Genomic DNA, 27,627 nt, shown 5'->3' with positions numbered 1-27,627 from the left:
ATACGGAGCTGTAGAGTAGATAGAAGCCTATTACATCAAGAGGATTTGTTGAACCCAGGACCATGTCGTTATTGTTTATTTATTATTTTATTTATTTTTAAGAATGTTAGTAATAAAAGGTCACACAAAATCAAATTATATATTTATTTATATATATATATATATATATATATATATATATATATATATATATATATATATATATATATATATATATATATATATATATATATATATATATATGCACGCTAACATTGCAATAATTCATTGATTGAAAATGATACATCAGAGCTATATTTGCCAATAGACATAATTGTCAATATCTCAAAACTTCCTTTAGTCCAAACATTGCTAATAAATCATTTAAACATGTTCATACAATTCAAACCGATTAATTTAAATGCGTATCATAACGTTAACCTTTCCTCCTCTCTATTTGCACTCTGACGAGCTGTTAGTGGCAATAATCGGTAGACGGTGCTGTTTTCCGTCGTTTTTATTGAGTGGTTTCGTCGTGAGGATTTGCAGCAGATTCATCCATGATGGCGGAGGACAGCGAGTCCGCGGCCAGCCAGCAGAGCCTGGAGCTGGACGACCAGGACACCTGCGGCATCGACGGAGACAACGAGGAGGAAAATGAGCACATGCAGGGGTGAGCGCGAGCCGAAAGACCCACTGTCCGCCCGTGCGAGGATCACTTGCGACCGTCCGCCGCCGTTTCGCTGCCACAGAGATGTAAACAAACGGTTAGCTTAGCAACCAGGTATCCATGAGGAGAGCTAGTGTATTTTAAACCAACCTACTAATATTATAGCTCGTCAATTATGTAGTGGGAAAACAGCGCTGTATTTAAACGTTATGGAGATATTCCTAAGATGTGTGGATATTTACTTCATGCAGCGTTTAATTTAAACTTGTTAGCTGTAGCTAGCTTGATTTTAATGTTAAAGAATTTACTAAAGCAGTCGAATAAGTCTTCCAGTTCGTTCTCTGCACTATTTCGGTAAGTTACATGTGTTAGTCTGCGTTCTTCTGAAGTCGCCTGTGTTGTGGAGAGCAACACAATAGCAGTGGAAAGCATCCGTCAGCTTTCATTAGTGTGTCTTCATTGATTCTGAACAATACAAACACGCTTGATCCTCTTTATGAGCTGAGCGGCAGCAATGCAGAGTCGAGCATCTTTGTCAGCTCGAGGACGAGGATGATGTGAACAGCTCTCTGTTGTTGTCAGGCAGACTAACATCCCTCAGGAAACACCATAAAGTTTGACCTGCTTCCATGAATGGACTGTCACTGGGTTTTATGGAAGTCACCCTCCGTGTGTTTGTTATAACACATCGTTGACGCGTTCGCCTGTCGTGCACGTCTCTAAACGGCATAAACTGCTTTATGTATTGTCAGTAAGGTATATCTGCTTTGTTAAGGAGTCCTGGTGGTGATCTTGGTGCAAAGAAGAAAAAGAAGAAGCAAAAGAGAAAGAAGGAGAAGCCAAGCTCAGGAGGAACCAAGTCTGACTCTGCCTCTGATTCTCAGGAGATAAAGGTTTATTGATCTGGTTTAATGATTTGTATGATGCTGTCAGAAATTAGCTTTCATTATTATTTTTGACAAACCTGACTTGATCTTTGTTCCTGTACCAGAACCCTGCCATTCCCATGCAGAAACTGCAGGACATTCAGAGAGCTATGGAGCTCCTGTCCACCTGTCAAGGTCCAGCCAAAAACATAGACGAGGCCACAAAGCACAAGTACCAGTTCTGGGACACTCAACCTGTGCCCAAACTCAGTAAGTCATACATATCTGCGCATGTTTAATTGTAAATGTATGCAAGTTTGCTGATGCATCTTTCATTAATGCTCAAATCTTACCATAAACATCATAATGAATCAAATCACAAGCATAATATTTATTTATTTATTCATCGTTTCTGTCATAGTTCCTGCGTGTTGCTCCTAAAAGCATTTTTTTTTTTAGATTTGGACATGACCAGCTCCGAATTGACCCTTCGCTAAGCCCCGCCCTCCTTAGTTACTGTTATTACGCCTGTCAAGTTTTCACATGTCTATTACAATATGTATGCGGCAGTGTCAGACATTCCCAAGAATGTAATTAGTCATTTTTGGCGAACGGGTGAGATATCTGAGAAAGCCAGACAAAAAAAAAGGACTGCAGTATGCATTTCAGGGGTATATTCATGACATAATACACAACCGATTAGAAAATAATTTAATTAAAATTGAAGCTAAGGCCTAGCCAGCCCATGCGCTGACCATTCAACAGCTTAGTTCATGCACAACAGGAGAGGTGAAATTTAAAAATAATCTAATAATAACAACAAATTAAACTGTGATTTCTCTCCATTTTTTAGCCAAAAAGCCTGATCGACTATTGTTGTGCTATGAAATATAGCGTTACTAACCAATGAGGCAACACGCATGGACAGTGCTTTACATAATTCATTCATAGAAAAGGCCAGAAAGGGGAAATTGATGGATTTGTGTTGAATGTTAGCATCATTGACCCATAACAATGTACAGTATCTATAACTGTCAGTATGTTTGTGTGCTCTTTATCCAGTTTCTATTCTAATTTGCAGTTAAGTGAAAAAAAAAAAAATTTAAAGCAAATGAAAGTATAAATAGCAGAAGTGAACAAATAGATTTTCCCTACCAGCAAATATTAATCCACTATAACGACCCAAATATAAAAGCAGATACTAACCCACTATAACGTCATCAATAATGACTAAATCTCCAAAAGACAGACGAAAACATTGGTGAATGTTTGCTCTGACATGGACATGAGGGTTATAAATTACTGAAAAACAGCTGTGGGTAAAGTATATTGATCACAAGTGCTCAGATTGTGACCATATCTCTGTTTTGTTCTGTTGATATGTGATCCAAATATTCGTAGCTTGAAACAGATGGAAATATGACTGGATTGTGCTGCTTTTACAGCCTCTCACACTACTTGATCCACGCTGGCATTTCTCCCTTTGGGTTTTAGGTTTTGAAAAGAGAAAAAAATTCACTACCCCATCCAAATTTTTAGGATACCCTGTATCAGATTTGCACAATCCATATGCACAACGCTTTGGCTTGTTTTCCTCGTTCGAAAGCTTGACAGACCTCCCGCATGAAGCTACGGTTGCTAAGCCACAATTGGTGTGTGGAGGCTTTTGGGTGTGACTTAGTGAAGGTTCAATTTTAGTTTTAGTCTTTCTATGGTGTCTAAAGATGGTGAAAACCTAAATATTGATAGAAAATTTACATACTTTAGGTTTGAGGCCTTATTTTAATCTGTGAGATTTAGGAATCTGTCAAAACTGAACATTTCCTAAAATATAAAAAATTGTATTAGTTTACATTTGGCTGGACGATATAATCATTTTCAGTATTAAATGATAATGAAGTATATTTCAATATAAGTTGTTAATGCTTCCAGATTTTAAAAGGGATGCCAACAATGACTGAAGCCACACAAATTAGAGGGTCCATTAAATGGCATGTCATATTTTCGGCTGATAAATTTTTGGTGGCCGAAAATTTGATAATCTCTCATATCAACACACTTCTTGATTCTCATTGCTGCACATTTCTGTTGTGTCATTGGCTCTTGGAACAATATAGAGTAAAAAAAGTCCAGAGCTTATCATTGTTACTGACATAAATTTTATTGCGATTCATATAATATCGTTTATTGGCCCAGCCCTAGTTTACATGCATGTTGTGTGATCAAACGGATAGTTCAAAAAAAGCTATTAATGTAATCCTTTGGTCATCCTAGATGTAAATAACTTTTTTCTTCTGTACAACAAACAAATTGTTGTAACTGTTGTCCTTAGTGATTCCAGGGTGTCCGCGGGGTCTTCAAAAGTAGTAAAAGTTGATAAATAAATGCCCCTAAAAGGTATTAAAAAGTCTTAATCGCGTTTTTATGAGGTTTTAAATTTTGTTCAAGCGTTTTCCAAAGTGTTTGACTCCAAAAAAGCATAAATAAATGTATTTTCCATCCTAATATTAACAACGGCGTGCTCGATCAACGCGATTGGTTCGGGCCGGGGCATGTCTGGGCAAGCTTCTCCATCCGCGTGATGTCACGTAATTTGCGACAAACGCAGGAAGGTGATGTGACGCTCACCACATGTAGCCAAACTATAGAGCAAAACAGACGGCAAAATGGGAAAATGTAACTTTGCGTTCTCTTGGTAGGAGAAAGACGAGTTTAAACAGTGGCTGAAGCCTGTCGCTGAAAACAACCGCGAGACCTACTGTACGTATTGTAAAAAGAAAATTTGTGTATCGTCGATGGGCATAAATGCTGTAAAGTCCCACATGCAGGGAGCTAGCCACAAGGCTGCTGTTGGCCACCGAGAACAGCTGCAGCCGTCCATTGTCAGTTATTATGCACCACCAGCCACACCACTACCCAACACAACAGCTAAACTTGTCAAAACAGCTACGACAGCAACTAACCGTTTATTAACAACTGTTTATTAAGTTAAAGATTTGATACTGATTAGAACTTGAAATGATGATAAGGACTTAAAATATTCTGAGACTTTAAAAAGGTATTGAAATTACCTTTAGGACTCCTGCATATACCCTGGATTCATAAAATGCACATTTGAGTTTAAAATTAAAAAACACAAAGGTGATAGTGATAAATTGAGGTCTACTTGCACTTTATAAGTCCTCTGTGTATTGCGAGGAGCCATAGAGGCAAACCTTTGCTTGACTTCTGTTTTTTTACTTTTAAAGTGCACTCTTATGCATCAACAAAGACCATGTTTTTCGCTAAAAATCTTCTTTAATGTTGTACTGAAGAAAAAAAGTGAACTATATACTGGATGGCCTGAAGATAAGTAAACTCTTTAATTTGCGAGTGAAAATGTGCTTAGCCACCGTTTTAGAGCTGTATACAATCAAAGTCCCTTTAAGGCAACTCATTTCACTTGGCGGCCATCTTTGAAACGCCTTTTGGGCAGTATGCTTGGGCAATCTGTTTGAATGAGGAAACATCAAATTCTCTGAAACTGCTTGCTAAGCTTATAATTGGATTTTATATGAGGAATCGCCAATGAAGTTAAACAACAACTGTCTCTTTAGTTTCATTTCTAAACATTCAAATCACACAAAATCACGTCTGGTCCGAGCCCCTTCCCTGGAGTATCATCAGCATATAGCGATCGATGATTGGCTCCTGTACTAGAAGGCGGGCTTTATTCGCCATATAGTGACCGATGATTGGCTCCTGTACTAGTAGGCAGGGCTTTATTCACCATATTGACCGTTACACTTTTCCCCATTTAAAATGTATTCCATAGTCTTTGGTACAATGCAAATGATATGTTAATTAAAGAAATGTTCTTAAGAGATTGAGATTACAAAAACATTTTAAAATCCATGCTGTACATGAATAAATGATCATCATTGAAAGTCTTACAGTTGCTTATGTATTGTTGCAGATGAGGTGGTGACAACACATGGACCAATTGAGCCTGATAAAGAAAATATCAGACAAGAGCCATATTCCCTCCCACAGGGCTTTATGTGGGACACGCTGGACCTTAGCAATGCTGAAGTGGTACGTACATGCATGAAAGCACTGACTGAATAGAAAAATGTGTACAATTTTTGTACTTTGTATTTGCTATTCTTTGTGATATGTCAAAATTGTAAAGAATTGTGATTGTTTTTCTCTTTTGTCTTGTAGCTGAAGGAATTGTACACTTTGCTGAATGAAAATTATGTTGAGGACGATGACAACATGTTTAGATTTGACTATTCTCCTAATTTTCTAAAATGGTAAGTAATGGTTTGGGCATCGTTTTTTGATTTCAGAATGGAAAGTCTGTCCTTGTTTACTCACCTTCATGTCATTCCAAACCCATAAGAATTTTGTTCAACTTAATAAAACCTGGTTTATACTTGACGCATTCGCCAGTTCGCTTGAGTGCGTGCGGCAAATGTGATGTCATCAAGGAGTTTGCAGAGGTTTGCTTTGGGTGCACGCGACATGATTTCAGCTGGCAGAGTGCTATTTTTTTTTTTTGTTTGAGACTCGAGCGAACAGTTTCATTTGAGTTGAATATGAAACACTTTGAAGAGATTTGGTCTGTAACAGTACGACTGTACAAACATCTTTATGATCCGTCCATGCGTGATCATAGGGAGAACCAGATGAACAATAATTCTCAAAAATAATTTGATGAACAAAAATAGCAACAGCCGTGGGAAAGGAGGAAAGTTTTTGTTAAAAACTTTGGAAAAACCTGAGGGATAAGTTTGTTAAAGCCAAAAGAGGCCATGGCAATAGTGGAGACCCAGGTACACAATTAAAGAGATATGTTTTTCAACTATTTATTGATTTAAAAAAAAATTATAGTTACAAAACTATAATTAAGGAACAATTGGTGATATTGGTCAGGAATGTTGGACCATGCCTTTTTAGCTTATAATACATCTGTATTTTTTAGTAAGTATACTTTTTTGCTTTTATTCTTGTCCTAATAAACAATATATTTGTCGAGCAACCCATGTTCATTAATATTTTAATGAACATAGAAACTTAAAAATAGGTAAAATTATCCAAGATATGAACAAAAGAAAGTGAAAAATCTTGAATGGTTATAAAAATCCTTATAATCATTAAAATAATTGCAAAAAAATATTAGTTTAAAAATCTTTAATTATATTAATGATATGACGTAGTTTCGGAAACATTTTTCTTCTCTGTTTATCCGTCTGATTTTACGGTAAATTTCTTTTGACCCTGTCGTTTTAGAGAACATCACAGCGGTGAACACATTAAGTATAAAAGCCTTGTTCGTTTTGCGAGGTGCGCACGGAGTCAGTGGAGGTCTTCGGCGCCAGGCGAAAGTATAAATCAGGCTTAAAATAATCAGATAAATATATAAGAGATTTTTGTCCATCTATCCATTCATTGAAAATCTGTTCACCCTAAATGTTGATGCTTCAAAATAATAAAGCCTTCGGAAGTAATACAGTTTATATAAAGAATGGATTTAATTTGTACTTTAAACAATTTGGTCATGCTTGCTTGATGATCAGGAACCAATGAGGTTCAGTCTTGAATACCACACAACACAGTTTAACTTCGGCAAGAACTATTCAGGGAAAAAGTAACATTCAGTAGAGGGACAGAAAACCTTTTCAGACTTAAATATATGTTTATGTGTTCTGAAGATCAACAAATGTCTTAATGATTTGGAATGACATGAGGGTAAGTAATGCCTCATTTCCACTGAGCGATGAAGTACAGTTCAGTAGCGGTCACTTTAATCAGGCTTGTGCTTCCACTGTCAACAGTACCCTAGGGCCTGATGTATGCCTGAAAGTTGTGATTGACATCATTCTCGGTCAAAGAAAAAGTGATATGAACTCAAATTCACTATTTTGCATTACAAAAATGTCCGCAGATGCAGTCTGGCCATAAGTAATAAGAGAATAAAAAAAGGTTTACATGAACTAACCCTTTAATGCCGTACATTCTTTCTTCAATGAGTTTAAAATATGCTGATATTGAAATCATTTGGTCTCTTTCACTGTAAGGGCGTTGCGTCCACCAGGTTGGCTACCCCATTGGCACTGTGGTGTCAGGGTCTCCTCTAATAAGAAGCTGGTGGGATTCATCAGTGCCATTCCTGCTGACATCCATATCTATGACACGTGAGTATGAGGCCACATTACATCTCCGCCTGCTCCAGAAAAAAACTGTCTAAACTACTTTTATTTGTTGTTGTATTTTGTGAGAATTGTTCATTGTTCCAGCCCCCCTACTATAGCGCTAATTCTCTTTGCATCCAAAGGTTGAAGAGGATGGTAGAGATTAACTTCTTGTGTGTGCATAAAAAATTGCGCTCAAAGCGTGTTGCTCCTGTGCTAATCCGAGAGATCACGCGGCGGGTCAATTTAGAGGGAATTTTCCAGGCTGTGTATACTGCTGGTGTGGTGCTGCCCAAACCCGTATCCACATGCAGGTACCAAATCCAGCTTGATTTTTAGAGCTCAAAATAATCTATTCTCATTGAAGACTTTTGATTTGGGATATAAGATGGTTATTTGAAGCATTTGAGTGGTCTTGGTATTATGTGTATCTTCGCAGATATTGGCATCGCTCTCTAAACCCCAGGAAGCTTGTGGAGGTGAAGTTTTCCCACCTCAGCAGAAACATGACACTACAGCGGACAATGAAGCTCTACAGATTACCTGATGTAAGCCTTTTTATCACTTTAACACAAGTATCCTGGTTCTGATTCAGAATGAACACTTAAAGGAATAAAAATGACGTCGTTCTAATACTAATAATAATTCTTATAGTTTTTAGTGGGTTTAGAATGACTTGAATTAGAATTATACGTTTACTGTATGTCAAAGATAACAAACATTTACAAATTCTTCCCTTGTGTTTTTATTATTCTTTTAAATGATCAGTTTTTGCACATCCATGAAAATGGCCCAAAATACACTGCATTATGTATGCCAGGCTTTTGGTTAGTGCTGTCATCTTATTAGTATTTATTAGAGTTAATTGTTGTCTATTTAGAATTTGTATATGATGAACAGTGCACAGTCAGTCGCACACACCAACAACCAGGAGTCAGAACGATGGCAAATCCAAAAGGTTCAAAGGTAGCTTTTGCAAGCTGGAAATAGCACTACTTTTTTTTCATTGAGGTGAAAGGCAGGAATGTTTATGTATCGTGCATCTTATGCCCAAGTAATTCTAATCTAATCAAGCGCCTCACATTGTCACATGCCCCCACAAAATTAGTGGCTAAGAACGCAGGTCAGGGGCGTCACTAGATCCAATTAGACCACAAAATCACCAGTGCTTTAAGATACGATTTATTTTATATGCAAGTGCATTTATTAAGAGTGGTAATACCAGAATAAATACGTTATTCTCTATGTGCAATTGAATCAACGCTGGTGAAAGCTATGTAGTTTAATCAAAAGGCAAACTGAGCATGTGTGCAGAAAAAAACATACCCATGCGCCTCACGCACCACTTCTGCTTGACGCTGATGCACTGCTTTGCTCCTGGTGTAAGTCCCGGTTGTGAACATGCATGCCGAAAAAATATCCACGCTGCTCATGTGTTGTGAAACCATCTTTTATGCTGAGGTGTCGGCATGCAGTGAGTTTTGCAAGTCGACAAAACAAAATTTAAATAATATGATGTTGATCTTATTTAGACTAAGCATGGCTCATGATATTTTTTTGTATGTAGCAAAAAGAAGGGATGATGAGTCAGGGGGAGGTAAGACTTAATAAACCTAAATGTGTCGGGTCTAGGACAATACAATAGAGAATAACTCCTTTTTTTGTGTTCTATAGAATTTTCTATAGAATTTCATTGTAATGAAATCATTATTCATGCAAAATATTTCTTAAATTATCTTAGCATCACTCCAGTTGTGTCTTTAGATTGTTTACCAGTTACATTTAGGATTAATTTCTGGTATTTATTTAGAAAAATAATTGTATAATAACAATAATACTGTTATTTATTTTTAGAATTATAAGTATAATTATTTTGTTTTGTTACACATATATTCCAGTTTATACAAGTTTCCAGTTTTGTACTAAAAATGTTGTTGTGTAAATGTATTTATTGAGCAAGTACATATTGAATCCACCCCCAAACAGTATTTTGTTTTTATTGTAAATTGTAGTGTGTATAATAATATACTATAACTATTTCAGATCTGTTGATTCCTGCAGAAATTTGTCCATAAACAGATACACACACACACACACATGCACCTTCATAAGAACCATGCAATTTTGAACCATCAAACTATGATCCTAAAGACTGCCAGAAAATACTTACCTGCAGCATACACTCAAATGAACTCAAAAGTCTTGTTTTCTCTGATTTTCCTCTGTATTTTTCTTTAGAGCACTCGTACCCCTGGTTTGCGGACGATGGGAGATGGGGATGTGAAGCAGGTGACAGCACTGCTGCAGAAACACCTGAGCCAGTTCCACTTGCGGCCTGTGATGGGGGAAGAAGAGGTGAAGCACTGGTTCCTCCCTCAGGAGAACATCATTGACACTTTTGTAGTGGAGGTACAGCTTAAAACATTCATCCCTACAGCTCACAGTTTAATAACCTGCTCATATTCTTCTACTCTGACGCATTCTGCTTCCTTCAAAGGGTTCTGGCGGGATGCTAACGGACTTCATCAGTTTCTACACCTTGCCATCCACAGTGATGCATCATCCACTGCACAAAAGCCTGAAGGCCGCTTATTCCTTTTACAATGTCCATACAGTGACGCCGCTCATAGACCTGATGAATGATGCTCTCATCTTAGCCAAACTGGTATGATTATAACACAACAAAACACATCAGATCAATTCATCTAGAAGTACATTTAGCTTTTCATGTGTATACTAGGGTATGAATGCATCACAATTGACAGCATTGTATAATTTATTAGCATAGTAAACACATGAGCCACATGTCCACTATTGGGCTGAGTGGTTCTCTTTTCTCAACAGTTCCCTTTTTTATACCGATCTGGGCCAGTCATTTTGGACACGGCTTTATTTTCCACTGTGGTGCTGATAATGGAGCTCTTTGGAATGTAATACAAATGTGTCAATCGTTGCCTTGGTAACACAAATGTGATGTAAACAGCGACATGGTGTTTTTTTCTGAAATGTACTTCCTTAACAAACAAAAAATGGGTAGCTAGCTTGCTCACTTCAGCTTAACTGAATATGGAGAAACTGGCAGCCAAGAAACAGAGAGGTGATGTCACACGCTCTACCAGCATGGCTCAGCACGGTTGTCTATAGCAGGTTGCACACCGGACTTTACATAGTTGTCTGTATGTTGCTAACCAATGCCTAATGACAGTGCTGATATACATACAATTCTAAAAGAGGTATCACGATGTGTCGTAGCATGTCTGAAGTTCGACCCCCTTAACCCCCTTAATGGTTTTTAATAGTGCTGCACCATGACAGGCACACATGTAAATAAAACTGGAACCTTCCTGACTGTTCTTAGAACCGTTCAGCATGATCGTGGAAAAGTGGCTATACTGTACTCACATTTCAAGTCTTAATTTTTATAAGTGGGTAAACGGTGTCTGCACAGCTCCTATAAGAGCTATAAGTTGTATTTGCATGACTTTGTCCACAAAGCGACATCACTGAACCAGTCAGAAATTAAATGAAACATGAACTACAAACTGCTGAAGAATGCAAAAACAATAGATGGCCACATTGTGAGGGTATTAAAAGATCTAATTTAAAAGAGTGCAAAGGCATATTCTTGTGTTTGTGCACACTATCACACAGTGTACTTTGAAATATAGTGTGTAAGCTAACTTGTTCATAAATTCAATATACTGTACGTAGGATTTAACCAAGCTTTTTAAACCATGCCAGTCATTTGATTGTGTTCTCGATGGATGATTTCTGATGGGTTTTTTTTGTAAAATTGTGTCTTCATGTCCACCTTTCCCTGACATGAAATGTGCTATTTTACTTATTTCTTTTTTTAATGTGCAATACTTCTAATGTATTAGTTGTTATAGGTAAATCACCAGAAGAATGAATAAGTATATTTAGCTGTTTTCACCTCAAAAAGCAGCATTTGATTTATATCTAAGGAAAATAGTAATATAGTGTTAATAAATAATGTAATAGCAAAATTGCAGCATAGCAGATTATTTTCAGACGGGCCAAAATAACTGGAAGACACCAGAAGCATCATATATTCATGTTATATTTGACTGTGCCTGTTCTCACATCCCAAATAACATCCATGTTCTAATTCCTGTTTCTTCTTCTTTTTTTGTGATGTTTTGGGACGACAGAAAGGTTTTGATGTTTTTAATGCGCTGGATCTAATGGACAATAAGAATTTCTTGGAAAAGCTCAAGTTTGGAATTGGCGATGGTAACCTGCAGTATTACCTGTACAACTGGAAATGCCCTCCTATGGACCCAGAAAAAGTAAGATTCTTTAGGTTTTTAGTTTATTTTTGCTTTACAATTTAGCTTTGATACTTAACCCTCTTTATACAAGTATGACTGGTTTAGTCCTGTCATGGTTTAATGGAAATGGCACTAAAATCACTAGTAGCATCTGTCTTGAGTGAATCATTGAGACAGACTATTTGTTCAAATCAGGCTAATGTCTTTATAAATAGACAATATTGTGTCTAAACTGAGTGTCTAAAAGTCAGTAACATCTTGTTTGCTGAACTAATGTATAAAATTAATTTGCTCACATTATGAAATTTGAGAAAAAGGCAATTACGTTTTTTTTTTGCTTTCGTAACTTGAATTGTAGTCATTTTAACTGAATTATTATGTAACATCAAAACCTGTTTTGATTTGAATGACAATGTCAGCTTACTGATAGTTCACATAATTACAACATTATCATGGAGGATAAACATCACAGCCCCATTACTTATGACATCAAAAACATTCTTGTACTTTTTGTTTCATTGATATGCTTTATTGTTTAATCAACATAAAAAAGGTAACATTATATAAAATTTCTTCTAATTATACAGTTGTTTATATTACTAAACAAGTAATTGTTTTAATAGGATACTGCTCTGTTCAAATATACATTCATGGGCCACTTTATTAGGTACACCTTACTTGTATCAAGTTGGACCCCCTTTTGCCTTCAGTACTGCCTTAATCCATCGTGGCATAGATTCAACAAGGTACTGGAAATATTTCTCAGAGATTTTGGATCATATTGCCATGATAGCATCATGCAGTTGCTGCAGATTTGTCGGCTGAACATCCACTATGTGAATCTCACGTTCCACCGCAACCCATTGCTCTATTGGATTGAGGTCTGGTGACTGTGGAGGCCATTTGAGTACAGTGAACTCATTGTCATGTTCAAGAAACCAGTCTGAGATGATTCACGCTTTATGACATGGCACATTATCCTACTAAAAGTAGCCATCAGAAGATGGATGCACTGTAGTCATAAAGGGATGGACATGGTCAGCAACAATACTCAGGTAGGCTGTGGCCTTGACACGATGCTCAATTGGTACTAATGAGCCCAAAGTGTGCCAAGAAAATATCACACACCCACACCATTACACCTCCCTCACAAGCCTGAACCATTAATACAAGGCAGGATTGATTCATGCTTTCTTGTTGTTGACACCAAATTCTGACCCTACAATCCGAATGTCGCAGCAGAAATGGAGAGTCATCAGACCAGGCAACGTTTCTCCAATCTTCTATTGTTCAATTTTGGTGAGGCTGTGCAAATTATAGCCTCAGTCTCCTGTTCTTAGCTGACAGGTGTGGCACGGTGTGGTCTTCTGCTGCTGCAGCCCATCAGCCTCAAGTTTCTACCTGTTGCACGTTCAGAGATGCTCTTGTGCATACTTCAGTTGTAGCGAGTGGTTATTTGAGTTATGGTTGCCTTTCTATAAGCTGGAACCATTCTGGCCATTCTCCTTTGACCTCTGGCATCAACAAGGCATTTGTGCCCACAGAACTGCCGCTCACTGGATATTTTCTCTTTTCTGACCATTCTCTGTAAACCCTAGAGATGGTTGTGCGTGAAAATCCCAGTAGATCAGCAGTTTCTGAAATACTCAGACCAGTCCATCAGGCACCAACAACCATGCCACATTCAAAGTCACTTAAATCACTTTTCTTCACCATTCTGATGCTCGGTTTGAACTGCAGCAGATCATCTTTACCATGTCTACATGCCTTAATGCATTAAGCTGCTGCCTTGTGATTGGCTGATTAGACATTTTCGTTAACAAGCAGTTGGACAGGTGTATATAATAAAGTGGCCGGTGAGTGTAAATAATGCTATATGAATGCTGACAATTCATGATGATGATAATAATCAGTATCACAGGAGTATCTTATAACTCTCTTCTCTATGCTCCACAGGTTGGCCTTGTTTTACAGTAACTGGCTGCTGCTTGTTGGATGCCGACTGATTTCAGAGGTCCACCTTAAATTCTCAGACTTGGACGTAATCGATATAAAGAGGAAAAACTGACATCCATTCAAAGTGAATGAGTTCTGTTGTGCAGCTCTCTTAGGTCTTGTTCCAGTTCCTGAGGGATTTCCCTCCTTTCTCTTTGTCTTTGACTCTCTTTCTGAGAATGTGAGAAAAATTTATCAAGGTCAAACACATCCACAAGCTCTACACACACACATACACACACACATGCATACACAACCGTAGTGTTTATTTTCCTCCCTCTGTATCCTCTCACAGACCATGTTTATTCCTATGGTTTTTGTCTTTTTGTTCATTTGTTTTGTACTATGAAAGAGTGTTGATACATTTGTGTGAATTAGCAAGCTGTACATTTAATGCCAGATATTTATTACGTGTTGTGAGGTTTACAACAGAACAGGAACATGGGTCGAAATCCAAAGTCTTTTGTATGGAGCTGCCTTTGAATTCATACAGCGTTCTGAGTTTCTGTCTGCTTGCGGGGAGAGTAAATGGTTACACGTGTGGAGGAATGTATTGCGTTTTGAAGCACAACATCAACTTGTTTATAAAAGGGCCAGACTGCTCTGAGGTGCATTTGTAAGAATATGAAGTTTTATTTTAGGGTTTGTGTATTCAAAAGAAACATTTTCAATTCTGAATGTGAATTCATTTCCATTTCTTTTTTCATGAAGGAATGATTGTTAGCTTCTCTTTCCCCACTCGTTTCTGTTCTTTACCATTTAGTGTTTTAAAATAATCATTTTAGCAAAACAATTCTGATATTTAGAATTGTGCTTAAGTTACTTGTTGCATTTTATTCTCGACTTTCTTTATTCTCTCAGTATTCTTTGCGGTGAAACCATAACCTCATTTGACTGGTGCATTTTTCTCGATCAGGTCCTGATCATTTTGCTATTTGTAAGCACAAGGAGAGCTGAACAATCATATGTGCGTTTTCATTTTGATATAAGCGTCTCTCCCAATGCTTTTGGTGATGCGGTCAGGAAAGCTTGCTCGCTGTTCAGTTACAATCACTGGTGAGGCTTTATGAACGTTAACGTGAATCTTATTCTTTAGCAGAAGCTGGTTTTGTGTTTTCATGGTTTGCTTTAATGTATCTGAATCTACAATTTGCTTTTAAATAAGCGCACGTCCAGTCATGCTTTAAAAGAAAGGCACTCCTCTCAAAGTCGCACATTTCAGTCAGTGGTTTCGTTCAATAACATCAAGGGCACTTTTTTGCGAATGTCAGTTTGCATATGTTTTTTCTAAGGCTTGCTGAATGAAATGAGCATGAATCCTTCTTTTCCTCCTCAAGCTGTATGGTTTTTGAATTTATGGGTTATGGTGAGAACACCTGAAGTACTTGCCTTATTTCAGAGAGGTTGTTTTTTTTAAACATTGAACTTGTGTAGTTTTAAATGATCAGCTTTCTCTTTCTGAAGACAGTATTTTTATTGAACTCCATTGCAGGATGGAACTGATGGGAACAAGTACCAGCACCATGTCAAACATGACAGTCCACCCGAATATCTAATTGTCAAAAATAATATACATCAAGGTATACCAGCATGGATATTTGACTGAATAAAAGCATCCAAAATGTAAAAACGCTACTCATTTGGGGCTTTTTATTTTTCATAACCATCACATATACTTTGTGAAAATGTGTCCAAGCCAACTATTTAGTAGCCTAAGCAAATGTTGAGCATAAAGAAAAAGTCCTTTTTTAATTTTGGTGAGATTCTGAAGGATTATCTTAACATGAGTGTCCAAACTTAGTCCCGGAGGGCTGGTGTTCTGCATACTTTATTTCCAACAACCTGAACCAGCTAATAAAGCGGTTTAGGTATATCAGAAACTTCCAGGCAGGTGTGTTGAACTTGGAGCAAAACTATGCAGGACACCGGCCCTTCAGGAGCGGGTTTGTACACCCCTGTCCTAAAAGAACCATCGTTGGTTCACTCACCATTAAACTTCTTTCCCCAATCTGTGGTTTATGAATTTAACGATTCTGATGGTGAGAATATCCAAAGTACCTGCCTAATTTCAAAAAGGGTGTCTTTATAAATGCCAAAATTGTGTAGTTTTAAACAATCAGCTTTCTTAAAGACGGTCAAATATGACAGTCCACCAATCACAATGTATAATATAACCCATTTGGTTCTTTTTGCTCTCCAAAACCATCACAAACTATTGAAAATATAAATATAAACGTTTTTACACAGCCTACATTCATAGAATGCAGGTTAAACAACTTTTTTCTGCTTTTTCAGTTTGGGTTTCCTAATTTTCGTTGGATTTGGAATGATTTTCTTCACTTTTAGAGGCTGGAGAACTAGAGGAGATGTATGACTCGACAGCTCTTCTGATTTCCTCTTCTGTCCAGTTTCTGTGCGCTTTTCTTTGGTTGTTGAGTCAGTCTGAATCCACGCCACAGGGAGCTGTGGGACCATCGGTGTGATGGCGCGGACCGTATCCTCGAACTCCTCGGACCCACGTCTAAAGCCCAGCGCCAGGACGCACTTAAGGCCCAGCAGCTCAGAGAGGCTCCCACTCAAACCGGGTACCTGGCAGGCGGGCACCGATCTGGTTTTACTCAGCGGGATTAAATGGGTCGTCATGTGAGCTGGAGCGACGGAATTACATACGAGCACCAAACTCAGCTCGTTCCTCTCCAGGCCCTTGGTGACCTCGTTGATGCCGATGGCGAGTTGTTTCCTCAGGATCAGATTGGTCCAGCCCCGCTCGGGAGTTTGCACGCTCTCTGAGGGTTCAGAAGCTGTTTTTTGCTCCTCGGTGGGGTTGGATGCCTTTTTTCTGGACCTCCTTTTGCTTCCCCAATCGCGAAACCGGCTGACACGCTCTTTCCGAAGCCCGCTGGCGGACATTTTCTCTTTCAAAATGTTAAGTATTACATGTTTGTGTTGTTTTTGTAAGAGTTCACTCCAGCCAATGTTGTACGGGTTGTTCAGAGATGTTTTCACTGGTATCGGCTTCTTTTTTTCTTTCTTCGTTGCTCCTTTCGCCGGGGTCGACATTATTGCTGGAAAGCTTGAAATGTTCAAAAAAAACTAGCATTACAAATCATGTTAAACACAACGAGGCGTGCAGCTTTTATATAACCTAGTATTTTATATAAATCAACAAGACATACAGCTATAAAAATGATATACAAACCTAATAAATGAGCAAGAAATGAAGATTTCCTCAGCTCAATGTCTACAGCGTGTACACAGTAATGTGCGCAGACATGTTGTTATTGAACATCTTCTGTGGTTAAATAGTCCAAGGTTTGTAAAACACACACTGCCATCTAGTGAATGTTTGCGAAAGAGCGCAAATTGTCATAAATGTAAAAAGTGGAGACGTCAGGCAAGACCATTTATAAATCTTATAAACGAATCAGCAAAAGCTTGGTTGTTGCCTCATAAATACTTTCTTCCTAATAAAACGAAAGAAATCCACTTTAAAATATTGCATGAAATATATCCGGCCAAATCATTTGTTTCCAAATATGCTGATATTCCGAGTAATTTTGTGGTAAGGATGATGAAACTTTAATACATTTATTTTGTAGGTGGGAATTTGTACATAAATTTTGGTTCCACCTGTATCATTATTTAAACTCTCCTCCTACCTTTGCACAATCTTTTAGTTTAAAAGAAATTATTTGTTATCACTCACAATCTGCACATAAATCTAAATAAACAAAAATGCATGGCTTTAATCCCTGCTTTTCGACATTTTCTGATTGAAGTTGAGTGACTGCTCAAATCTTTCCATATGTGTAACAACAAAAAATGTGTCAAATGTATGAAGAACTGTTGTCTAATGACTCTGATTCAATTTCAATAGCTTTCCTGTAATGCTTATTTATTTTCATACACTTTTATACAATTGTAATTTACTTACCCCTTTCTTTGTTTTGGTAATCTTTTTTTCTGCAGCTAATTGTATTTTTCCTCCTCTGTATCTCTCTTATATTAATCTCCTAATTGTGGTTGTATATTTTCATTCTTGAATAAAAAAATCATAAATAAATGAATAAATAAACGTACCAGCGCATATATAGCATAATATTAGTGATTAATAATTACATTGGTGATGATTATTAAAGTATAATAATAATAATGAGTGTTTTGTTTTGCTCTAAAACTAAAGAGCACCTAATTCAGAAACAAATTTATTGTTTGGACTAAATGGAAAACAATAAGGTAGTAAAAGAAGGCAGTAAAGAATTTATGATCTACCTTTTTATGATTATCTGTCAAATGCAAGACATTTCATTTTGGAATCCACATCTCTAGTTTGCAAAATAGAATGCAAATAAAGGGATTACTTTGTAACTAATGTTACAAAAAAACTTGTGAAAATGAATGTTGAAATGTGGTAAAATGTTCTTTTGTCATCTGGGATAATATTTATAATTATGAAACTATAACAGCATTATTCTGGTCTGTAAAAAATAAATATTATTATATTTTATTTAAGATTAGATTCATTTATTTTATTGTTCCTTTAATAGATTTTTTATTCCTTTATAGAGGTTTGAATGATGATGGCAAAATATAAACATTTTACAATGCAATTAACTGTGGTCCATAATTAGACTTTTAATATGTCATCGAATAATTGTGACAAGATTTTTTTGCATCAGGTTACACTGAATGACATTTGAGTATCTCCTCTAAATCAAAATAATAAGGTCATAAAGTAAAGAATATATGATCTTTCTTTTTATGATTATGGGTCAAAGGCAGGACATCCCATTTTGATATCAGCATTATGTTAAATTCGCAAAATAGCATGCAAATAAGGTGACTACTTTGTAAATAATGTTACAAAAAACTGTTAAAATAAATGTTGAAATAAGGTCAAATGATCTATTGTCATTTGGGATAATATATATATATATATATATATATATATATATATATATATATAATTATGAAAAATAAAATGAAACTGTACTTAGTCTGGAGAGTACACAATTATAATAATTATATGTATATAAAATAATGAGTGATCATAAATATGATTATATTTTAAATTACTTAAGATAACAATTTTGTTATTCCTTTATTACCAGAGGTTTGAAGGATAATAGCAAAATATAAACATTTAAAAATTGCAATTAACTGTGATCTATACAATTTCATATGATTAGACTTTTAATGTCATAAAATAATTGTTACAAGATTTGTTTTATAATATATATTTAAAGTTGAAGTCAGAATTATTAGCCCATTAATATTACATTATTATATGTAAACATGATAAAAAATAATAAGCCACAATGAGGGATTTTGTTTTCTAACAGCATTAGTGTGTGTTTTTTAATTGGTTTGTTCTAAAATTGAAGAGTATTTAATTCAGAAATGAATGTATTGTTTGTTCTAATTGGAAAACGATAACACCATAAAGTAATGAATATATGATCTACCTTTTATGATTATGGGTCAAAGGCAAGGCATTTGGTATCTGCATCATATTCAATTTTAAAAATTCAATGCAACTAAAATGACTACTTTGTAACTAAACGTGAAAATAAATGGTTTAAAAGGGTTAAAATGTTCATTTGGGATAATGGATATAATTATGAAAAATGAAATATCATAGTCTGGAATGCAAATAATTATATGTGTTTAAAGGAATGAGTGATCATAAATATTATTATATTTTAAATGATTTAAGATTACAATGTTGTTATTTTATACCAGAGGTTTGAAGGATAATGATAAAATATAAACATTTTAAAATTCTAATAATTGTAATTAATTTTTTGTGACTGTAATTAATTTTAAAATGACTTTTAAAATCATCAAATAATTGTAACGTTATTTTGTATATTGAATACTGTCTGAATAACATTTTAGCATCTCCTTTAAATCATGGTAAAAAAGAGTCCTTATTTTTTCTAGGGATTTATTTTCTAACAGCATTAATGTATATTGTTTGTTTGTTTTGTTCTAGTTGGAGAGTATTCAATTCAGAAATGAATGTATTGTTTGTTCTAATTAAAAAATTATAACCTTATAAAGTAAAGAATATATGATCTACCTTTTTATGATTATGGGTCAAAGGCAAGACATGTTGGTCTGCATCATGTTAAATTAGGTAGTGCTGTCGCCTCACAGCAAGACGGTCGCTGGTTCGAGCCTCGGCTGGGTCAGTTGGCATGGAGTTTGCATGTTCTCCCTGCGTTCGCGTGGGGTTTTCCGGTTTCCCCCACAGTCCAAAGACATGCACATGTGAATTGGGAAGGCTAAATTGTCCGTAGTGTATGAGTGAGTGTGTATGGATGTTTCCCAGAGTTGGCTTGCGGCTGGATCCGCTGCGTAAAACATGTGCTGGATAAGTTGGCAGATCATTCCGCTGTGACGACCCCGGATTAATAAAGGGACTAAGCTGAAAAGAAAATGAATGAATGAATGAGATAATGGATAATAATATTATGACAAAAGTAAACAGCGTGCTTTTTCTAGACTGTTCTTATAATATATATAAATGAATAAGTGAACATATTAAATGTTATTATAAGTATTTTTTTTAAAATGAGAATTCTTTTATTCCTTTATACGTAGAGATGTAAAATATAGCTCTAAAATGCAATTAATTGTTATCCACACTTATTTATTGTTATTCAATTTAGTTCATGTTTATTTATATAGCGCTTTTGCTATTGCTCTTTTAATATGTCATCAAATAATTCCTGTCCTAATTTTGCCTGACACGATTTTTATCATTATTTTTACATTTGCTTTTTGTCAGAATAAAATAAACATTTTTAATGAATTTTAATACACAATTTTATTTGGCATGTTACGCAAAACTGTTGTTTTTTCAAGCGAATGAGTAATAAATGCGTTTACCCTAAAAATGATGAACAAGCTGCGGGATTCATTGGGTCTCACCATCGGATGTTCCATCAGCCAATCAGCGCTTAGCTCCTCTCTCCCACAGCGGTGTCACCGTAAACTCGATTCATCAGTGCATCTACGCTACGCTCAAGCCGACATCACAGCCGCTCAATACTCGCCTAAGAAAATGACTTTGAAGGTATTTAACCGCTCTTTTCCCATAATATAACATTCATTCTATATATTGAGATATGAATCATGAATCCCAACCATTTGGATATTCTTTAAAGTCCAACAGCTGGATAATTATATATAGGTAGGATTTAAAAGCTTACGTGGTGTATTATTATAATGCTGTTTCATATTCTGCTGCATATGCACATGGCTATGCTATATTTACATGATTACGCTTATAGCATTGGCATTGCACACGTAGTTTTTTTATCTGCTGCTTCTGGATGTGCACTCGTCAGTGAGTTACGTCATTCGTCGCTCATTTTTGCTTTAGTATGAAGTTGCGCTATGCGTATGTTATACACAAATAGTTCATTTTACATTAGTCATGTAGAGTTCGTCCTCAACATGGCAACCCATAGCTTGTAGGTTTATAATGGTACAAAGGGCACAATGTTGGCAACACGCAACTATTAGTTCATTGTGGCAATAAAACAATAGGCTTCATACAGTGCGCGAATAATACATGATGCATAGTGATTAAGGAAGTGCTTAGTTGGGCAAAATGGGTCAGACCTACGAAGCTTTTTGCAGTTGTTACTAGCAGATAAGCATTATGGGAAGTAAATGATGAAGTCATTATGTTTGTGGCTGCAGGCAGAATTCGATCAATATGCAGAGGATGTGAAGAAAGTCAAGACCAGACCTACAGACCAGGAGCTGCTGGATTTGTACGGACTCTACAAGCAAGCTGTTGTTGGGGACATCAATATTGGTTGGAACCGATTAATTTTATTTGTTTTGTTTTGTTTTTTTAGACATGCTGGATTTAGATTTTAGACACCACAATACAAACTTATTACCAATTAAATTTTTTAAAGAGTTAAATATAAAGATAAATTCAATAGTCGTTTTTACATTTTAATTAATATTTTGTAGAATAAAACTTGAAGAAAGCATTTAGAAAGAAATGTTATGGGACATTTATAGAACATAACAGACTATATTCAGTGCTCAGCATAACTGAGTACACCCCATTTCGAAAATGAATATTTTTATCCATTTCTCAGTGAATAAAGGTCATATTTTTTGGTGCATTCGAACAAAACAGATTTATTAAATGAATAAATTTATTAAAATACTGTTTTAGTCAAAGAGTGTGTTTAGAAATAGGAAGATAATACATTTAAAATCATGCAAAATAATGGGGGGGGGGGGGGTACAAACTTAAAAATTTCAACAAAGTTTTTTGTTTCTCTTGATTTTTGCTCTTTTAATTTTTTTATTTACAGTTTCCCTAACATATAAATTTGGGTGTACTATAGTTTTTCTATCATTATTATAAGTTATTTTGTTCGATTAGCTCCAGATTTGGTTTCAGTACTGACTAAACTAATGTATATGCCTAAATAAAATACTGTAAAGCTTCCTTTAGAAAATATTCATTTAAATGACAGATTTGTGAGGGGTATACTTATATATGCTGAGCACTGTATTTCTGAAACCCATACTGTGGTGGCACACCTTTCGAGCACATCCTTATGTTTGCAGCTAGTTAAACAACCAGTATTTGAAAAAATATGAGTAAGACTGAATCGTCTTTTAAAAATGGTTTACTGAAGAAATGCAAAATGAAAATATAAAGGTACAATAGACTCGATATTTCCCAGTGTTGGGTTGCAGCTGGAAGGGCATCTTCTGTGTAAAACATATGCTGGGTAAGTTGGCGGTTCATTCTGCTGTGGTGACCCCAGATTAATAAAGGGACTAAGCCGAAAAAGAAAACGAATGAATGAACAGACTCAATATAACTTGATCAAAAAAACTGTGTCAACATCCATAACTGCAATCTGACCTAAACGTACAAACTAATGACATCATGACATATTACTGTCGGAAGTAAAAAAATACCAAAAGAAAAGTTTGTGTTAATTATTAAATTATGCATTTTAGAGAATACAATCATTATACATTCTTACTAAATTAAATAACAATTTTAGTTATTCAGTTCATAGTTATGAAAAATACACAAGAACATTATTTTAAAATATTGTAAATAAACATATACAAGTGTCATTTAAAAGTTTGAGGTTGAAATGTAATGAAAAAATGTACAAAAGCACACTCATCACTTTAACTTTTGGGTGCTCAGCCAAACCGCAAAAAAAATGTGCAAAATATACATTTAAAGTCAGAATTATTAGCCCCTCTGAATTATTAGTCCCCCTGAATTATTAGCCCCCCTGAATTATTAGTCCCCCTGAATAATTAGCCCCCCTGAGTTATTAGTCCCCCTGAATTATTAGTCCCCCTGAATTATTAGCCCCCCTGAATTATTAGTCCCCCTGAATTATTAGTCCCCCTGAATTATTAGTCCCCCTGAATTATTAGTCCCCCTGAATTATTAGCCCCCCTGAATTATTAGTCCCCCTGAATTATTAGTCCCCCTGAATTATTAGTCCCCCTGAATTATTAGCCCCCCTGAATTATTAGTCCCCCTGAATTATTAGCCCCCCTAAATTATTAGTCCCCCTGAATTATTAGCCCCCCTGTTTATTTTTTCCTCAATTTCTGTTTAACAGAGAGATTTCTTCAACACATTTCTAAACACAATAGTTTTTTTAATAACTCATTTCTAATAACTGATTTATTTTATCTTTGTCATGATGACAGTAAATAATATTTGACTTGATATTTTTCAAGACACTTCTATACAGCTTAAGGTGTCATTTAAAGGCTTAACTAGGGTTAATTAGGTTAACTAGGCAGGTTAGGGTAATTAGGCAAGTTATTGTATAATGATGGTTTGTTCTGTAGACTATCGAAAAAAGATATAGCTTCAAGGGGCTAATAATTTTGACCTTAAAATGAACACATGATCTCATATTATCTCACAATGAGAAAATTACACATTTATAAATTATGCAACTTAGATATTCAAAATAAAAATACAGAAACAAACCATAATATTACATCACAAAATAAAGAAAACAGATTATAACAAAGAAATACAACAAAATATAGCCAAAAAACCTTTACCCAAACACCTAATTAAACATTAAAGAATTATTCAAGAAAAAGAGGAATGTCAAACTCTTGGAGGAAATGTATCTAGAGTGAAAATCCAAAAGGCTTGAGGTTGAAATATAAAAAAGTATAATAATAATAATAATGATAATAATGATTTATATCAAAGTGTAAGTGGGTTTCCAGTAGGAAATTGTTTATTATTTTTATTGAATAATTTATTAATTTAATTATAAATTTAAATTAAATTTAGTTTCCGAATCATTTCCAATGTGCACATTTATAAAGTTGAAAATAAAAATGTCATTGTTTTGTTTTGTTTGTTTGTTGTTGTTTTTCAGGACCATTTAACCTGTTCAATGCCATGATTTGTGTGTGTATTAAATGTTCTGCATTCTGATAAACCAAAAGAATCAATTAAAAAACCAAACATTTTAAGTAATAAATGTGACAGAATAGCACCAATATATAAAAAGATTATGTTGTTTTTACTTTTTCATTCCTTTAAAACTTGTTTTAACACATTTTAAACTGTTTTCAATCATTTTTTTCTTTGTTGTTTTTATTTTCTTTTTTCTTCTTTTATTCTTGTTTATGTAAAGCATTTTGAATGACCATTGTGTATAAAATGTGCTATATAACCTTTCCTTGCCAATAATTCTGAATGTGTATGTTCTGCTTTGTGCAGATAAACCCGGGATGATCGATTTGAAGGGGAAAGCCAAATGGGATGCTTGGGATTCAAGGAAAGGTAATGAATAAATACTGTTAAATAATATGTTATTATATAATATCTGTTATAATAGCAGATTTATAACTATATATTTAAACAGAATTTGTCCATAACTTTATTAGCATGTGTTTTCTGCTTGTATACACTTCTGAGTTGCACAGAAGTACCATTATTTCCTTTGCACAGTTTCCTCAGTGATCAAATCTCTACTTTATTATTTGCACTCAGCTATAAATAGACTATCTGAGAGTCTTCCTTCTAATGTTTCTGATGACTGCTTGATTCATGTCCTCCTTGCTTCTTTCTCCATCAGGTATGTCAACTGAAGATGCCATGAATGCCTACATTTCACTGGCCAAGCAAGCCATCGAAAAGTATGGAAAGTGATGAGGGAAAAACAAACAAATCTGCTAATTTAGATGTAAAGAGTATATAGATATAAACATTCACTATGAAAACAACAAGACTGAAACTTTATATAGGTTTAATGTAATATAGATGAACAAATGACAAGATATTAAACTTGGTTTTGTAGTTCTACTTCCTGATTATATGTCAGGCGAGTCCTCAAGATGGAAGCCTGTAATCTTGCCTTTTGTTTTATATATAAAAATGAGTCCGTGAATAAAGCTCAAATTTCACTTTAAGGCTGTTTTCGTTGTTTTATATTTGTGAAGTTTTGCTGCATTGCTTCATTAGTATTACTAGTCTGAGCGGTCAGTAATTGTGGGCTTGTACACAAAGCTGTTCTTTGTCCTCTGAGAGTTCACTGAAGCGTAGTCAACACTACAGCCCTCTGGGTCAGAGCATGCAGAAGCAGAGACGTGCCGGTCCTGCCAACACACGGCCCCTACAGGGTTGCCAAATCAGGCGAAAGTCAGCACGCAGGAAATATTGCAAGAAACATCCTGAGTCAATCAAAGAGGTGTATTTGCAACTAAGGTATTCTTTAAGTATGTAATTTTAAGCAGATTTGTTGTTTAAAGGTGTATGTATCTTGTGTATGTATAAGGTTCATTTTAGGCTGTATGGATCAAAACCAAAATGACATTAAAATGACTTAATTCCATATATTATATGATAAACATTTATAGGTTTAAAACATTTTAAGTTACATTTTACTTTTTTTCTAATTTAAGCATTAAGTGCAACATACAACAAAATAGTCAACATCACATTTTTCTTGTTTCTTATTTATTTATTTATTTGCTATATTTAATCACTAACTCCAAAGTCCTAAACATCCAGGCAGGTTATTAAAAAAGTAGAGGAAATATGACAGTTACACATTTTCAAAGTCTGAAGCCTTACATAATTACAAAAAAGACGATGAAATTTTGTTCTTTTACAATTTCATTACCATAGATTGGATATCTACATAATAGAAAAGTTATAAGAAATAGACAGATCCACTTCTTCATTAATGTTTATTTTGATATTGTTTTGATGTGCTCAAAAATGGTTATATATATATAAAAAAATTATGAATTGAAAAATAGATAATGACAAGACAACAAACACAATAATGCAATAAAAAACTAAAAATGTAAACACACAATTTACATAAGATTCATATATGGTTCCCAAACATAGTCAAAGTCCTTCTGCTTGCCTTTGATGATATAAGATTCTCTAGTCCAGTACAGTTCAATATTTATTTTTTTCCCACAATTTTATGAATGGAGCATTTATATGTTTCAAGTAAAATGCAATAGCCCTTCTAGCTTGAAGAAAACCAAAATCCCAAATTTTTGTCTTTCCAATTGTAAGTTCCAAAGGATACAAACCAAGAATACAGAGCATGGCATTTAAAGGGATCATTCATTCATTCATTCATTTTCTTTTCGGCTTAGTCCCTTTAATAATCTGGGGTTGCCACAGTGGAATGAACTGCAAACTTATCTAGCACATGTTTTATGCAGAGGATGCCCCTCCAACTGCAACCCATCACTGTAAAACACCCATACACTCTCATTCACACACATACACACTGGACAATTTTAGCTTACCCAATTCACCTATAGCGCATATATTTGGACTTGTGGGGGAAACCCATGCCATTTATTCATTCCTTTTCTTCTCGGCCTAGTCCCTCCATCAATCCAGGTTCGCCACATCGGAATGAACCACCAAATTATCCAGCACGTTTTACTCAGTGAATGCCCTTCCAGCTGAAACCCATCACTGGGAAACACTCATACACTCTCATTCACACACATACACTACGGACAATTTTAGCTCACCCAATTCACCTGTACTGCATGTGTTTGGACTGGGGGAAACCGGAGCACCCGGAGGAAACCCAGGTGAACACGAGGAGAACATGCAAACTCCACACTGAAATGCCAACTGACGCAGCCAAGGCTCTAACCAGCGACCTTTGCTGTGAGGCGACAGCACTACCTACTGCGCCACCGGACGCGTCGCCCCCCATGCCATTTAAAGGGATTGTAAAATTAAACATGTCTGACAGAAATCTATACATTTTATTTAGCAACAAATAATATTTTAAAAAGTTAACAATGCATTCAATTATCAAAAAGAGTATCATATTTTCTTTTATCATCCTTTATATTATCATCATATTTTTTGAAGTGTTGTAAAATCAATATGTTTTTATAACAATTACATTATATAAAGAATTTTTAGTTCCTATAGTTTCTTGAAAGTAAGCCATTTACATTTATGTATATGTTAAATGTAATTACAGATATTTATTGTTTTTGAAAAAACAGATTTTAGTCATATATTAAAGTCCCTTTATTTTTGTATTCTTTAGTCGTTGCATATATTAAATATAAAAGAATTATGAAAAGACGAAAAAAAAATTGCA

At 35.3% G+C, this 27,627-nt stretch overlaps 3 protein-coding genes across 3 annotated transcripts; 2 read left to right on the top strand and 1 right to left on the bottom strand.

Moving 5' to 3' along the window:
* Positions 1–519: 519 nt before the first annotated feature.
* Positions 520–15,597, top strand: nmt2 (N-myristoyltransferase 2). Its single transcript, XM_056474984.1, has 12 exons — positions 520–652; positions 1,425–1,542; positions 1,641–1,785; positions 5,471–5,589; positions 5,719–5,810; positions 7,578–7,694; positions 7,835–8,005; positions 8,131–8,239; positions 9,930–10,100; positions 10,189–10,356; positions 11,864–12,001; positions 13,940–15,597. The coding sequence occupies exons 1-12, from the start codon at positions 540–542 to the stop codon at positions 13,958–13,960; spliced, it is 1,482 nt and encodes a 493-aa protein (XP_056330959.1). The 5' UTR covers positions 520–539; the 3' UTR covers positions 13,961–15,597.
* Positions 15,598–15,613: 16 nt separating this feature from the next.
* rpp38 (ribonuclease P/MRP 38 subunit) lies at positions 15,614–17,266 on the bottom strand. Its single transcript, XM_056474985.1, has 2 exons — positions 17,178–17,266; positions 15,614–17,051 (listed from the first exon to the last, which is right to left on the bottom strand). Exon 2 carries the CDS (start codon positions 17,036–17,038, stop codon positions 16,247–16,249), a length of 792 nt encoding a protein of 263 aa, XP_056330960.1. The 5' UTR covers positions 17,039–17,051; positions 17,178–17,266; the 3' UTR covers positions 15,614–16,246.
* A 3,686-nt stretch (positions 17,267–20,952) lies between these two features.
* Positions 20,953–25,441, top strand: acbd7 (acyl-CoA binding domain containing 7). The gene is made up of 4 exons (XM_056474986.1): positions 20,953–21,059; positions 21,692–21,809; positions 24,750–24,812; positions 25,108–25,441. Exons 1-4 carry the CDS (start codon positions 21,048–21,050, stop codon positions 25,179–25,181), a joined length of 267 nt encoding a protein of 88 aa, XP_056330961.1. The 5' UTR covers positions 20,953–21,047; the 3' UTR covers positions 25,182–25,441.
* Positions 25,442–27,627: the final 2,186 nt, after the last annotated feature.

The sequence above is a fragment of the Danio aesculapii genome, chromosome 16, assembly GCF_903798145.1.
Source record: "Danio aesculapii chromosome 16, fDanAes4.1, whole genome shotgun sequence".
In the NCBI taxonomy this organism is placed as follows: Eukaryota; Metazoa; Chordata; class Actinopteri; order Cypriniformes; family Danionidae; genus Danio; species Danio aesculapii.
The sequence above is the reverse complement of the archived record's forward strand: the minus strand, read 5'-3'. Positions and strand labels throughout refer to the sequence as shown.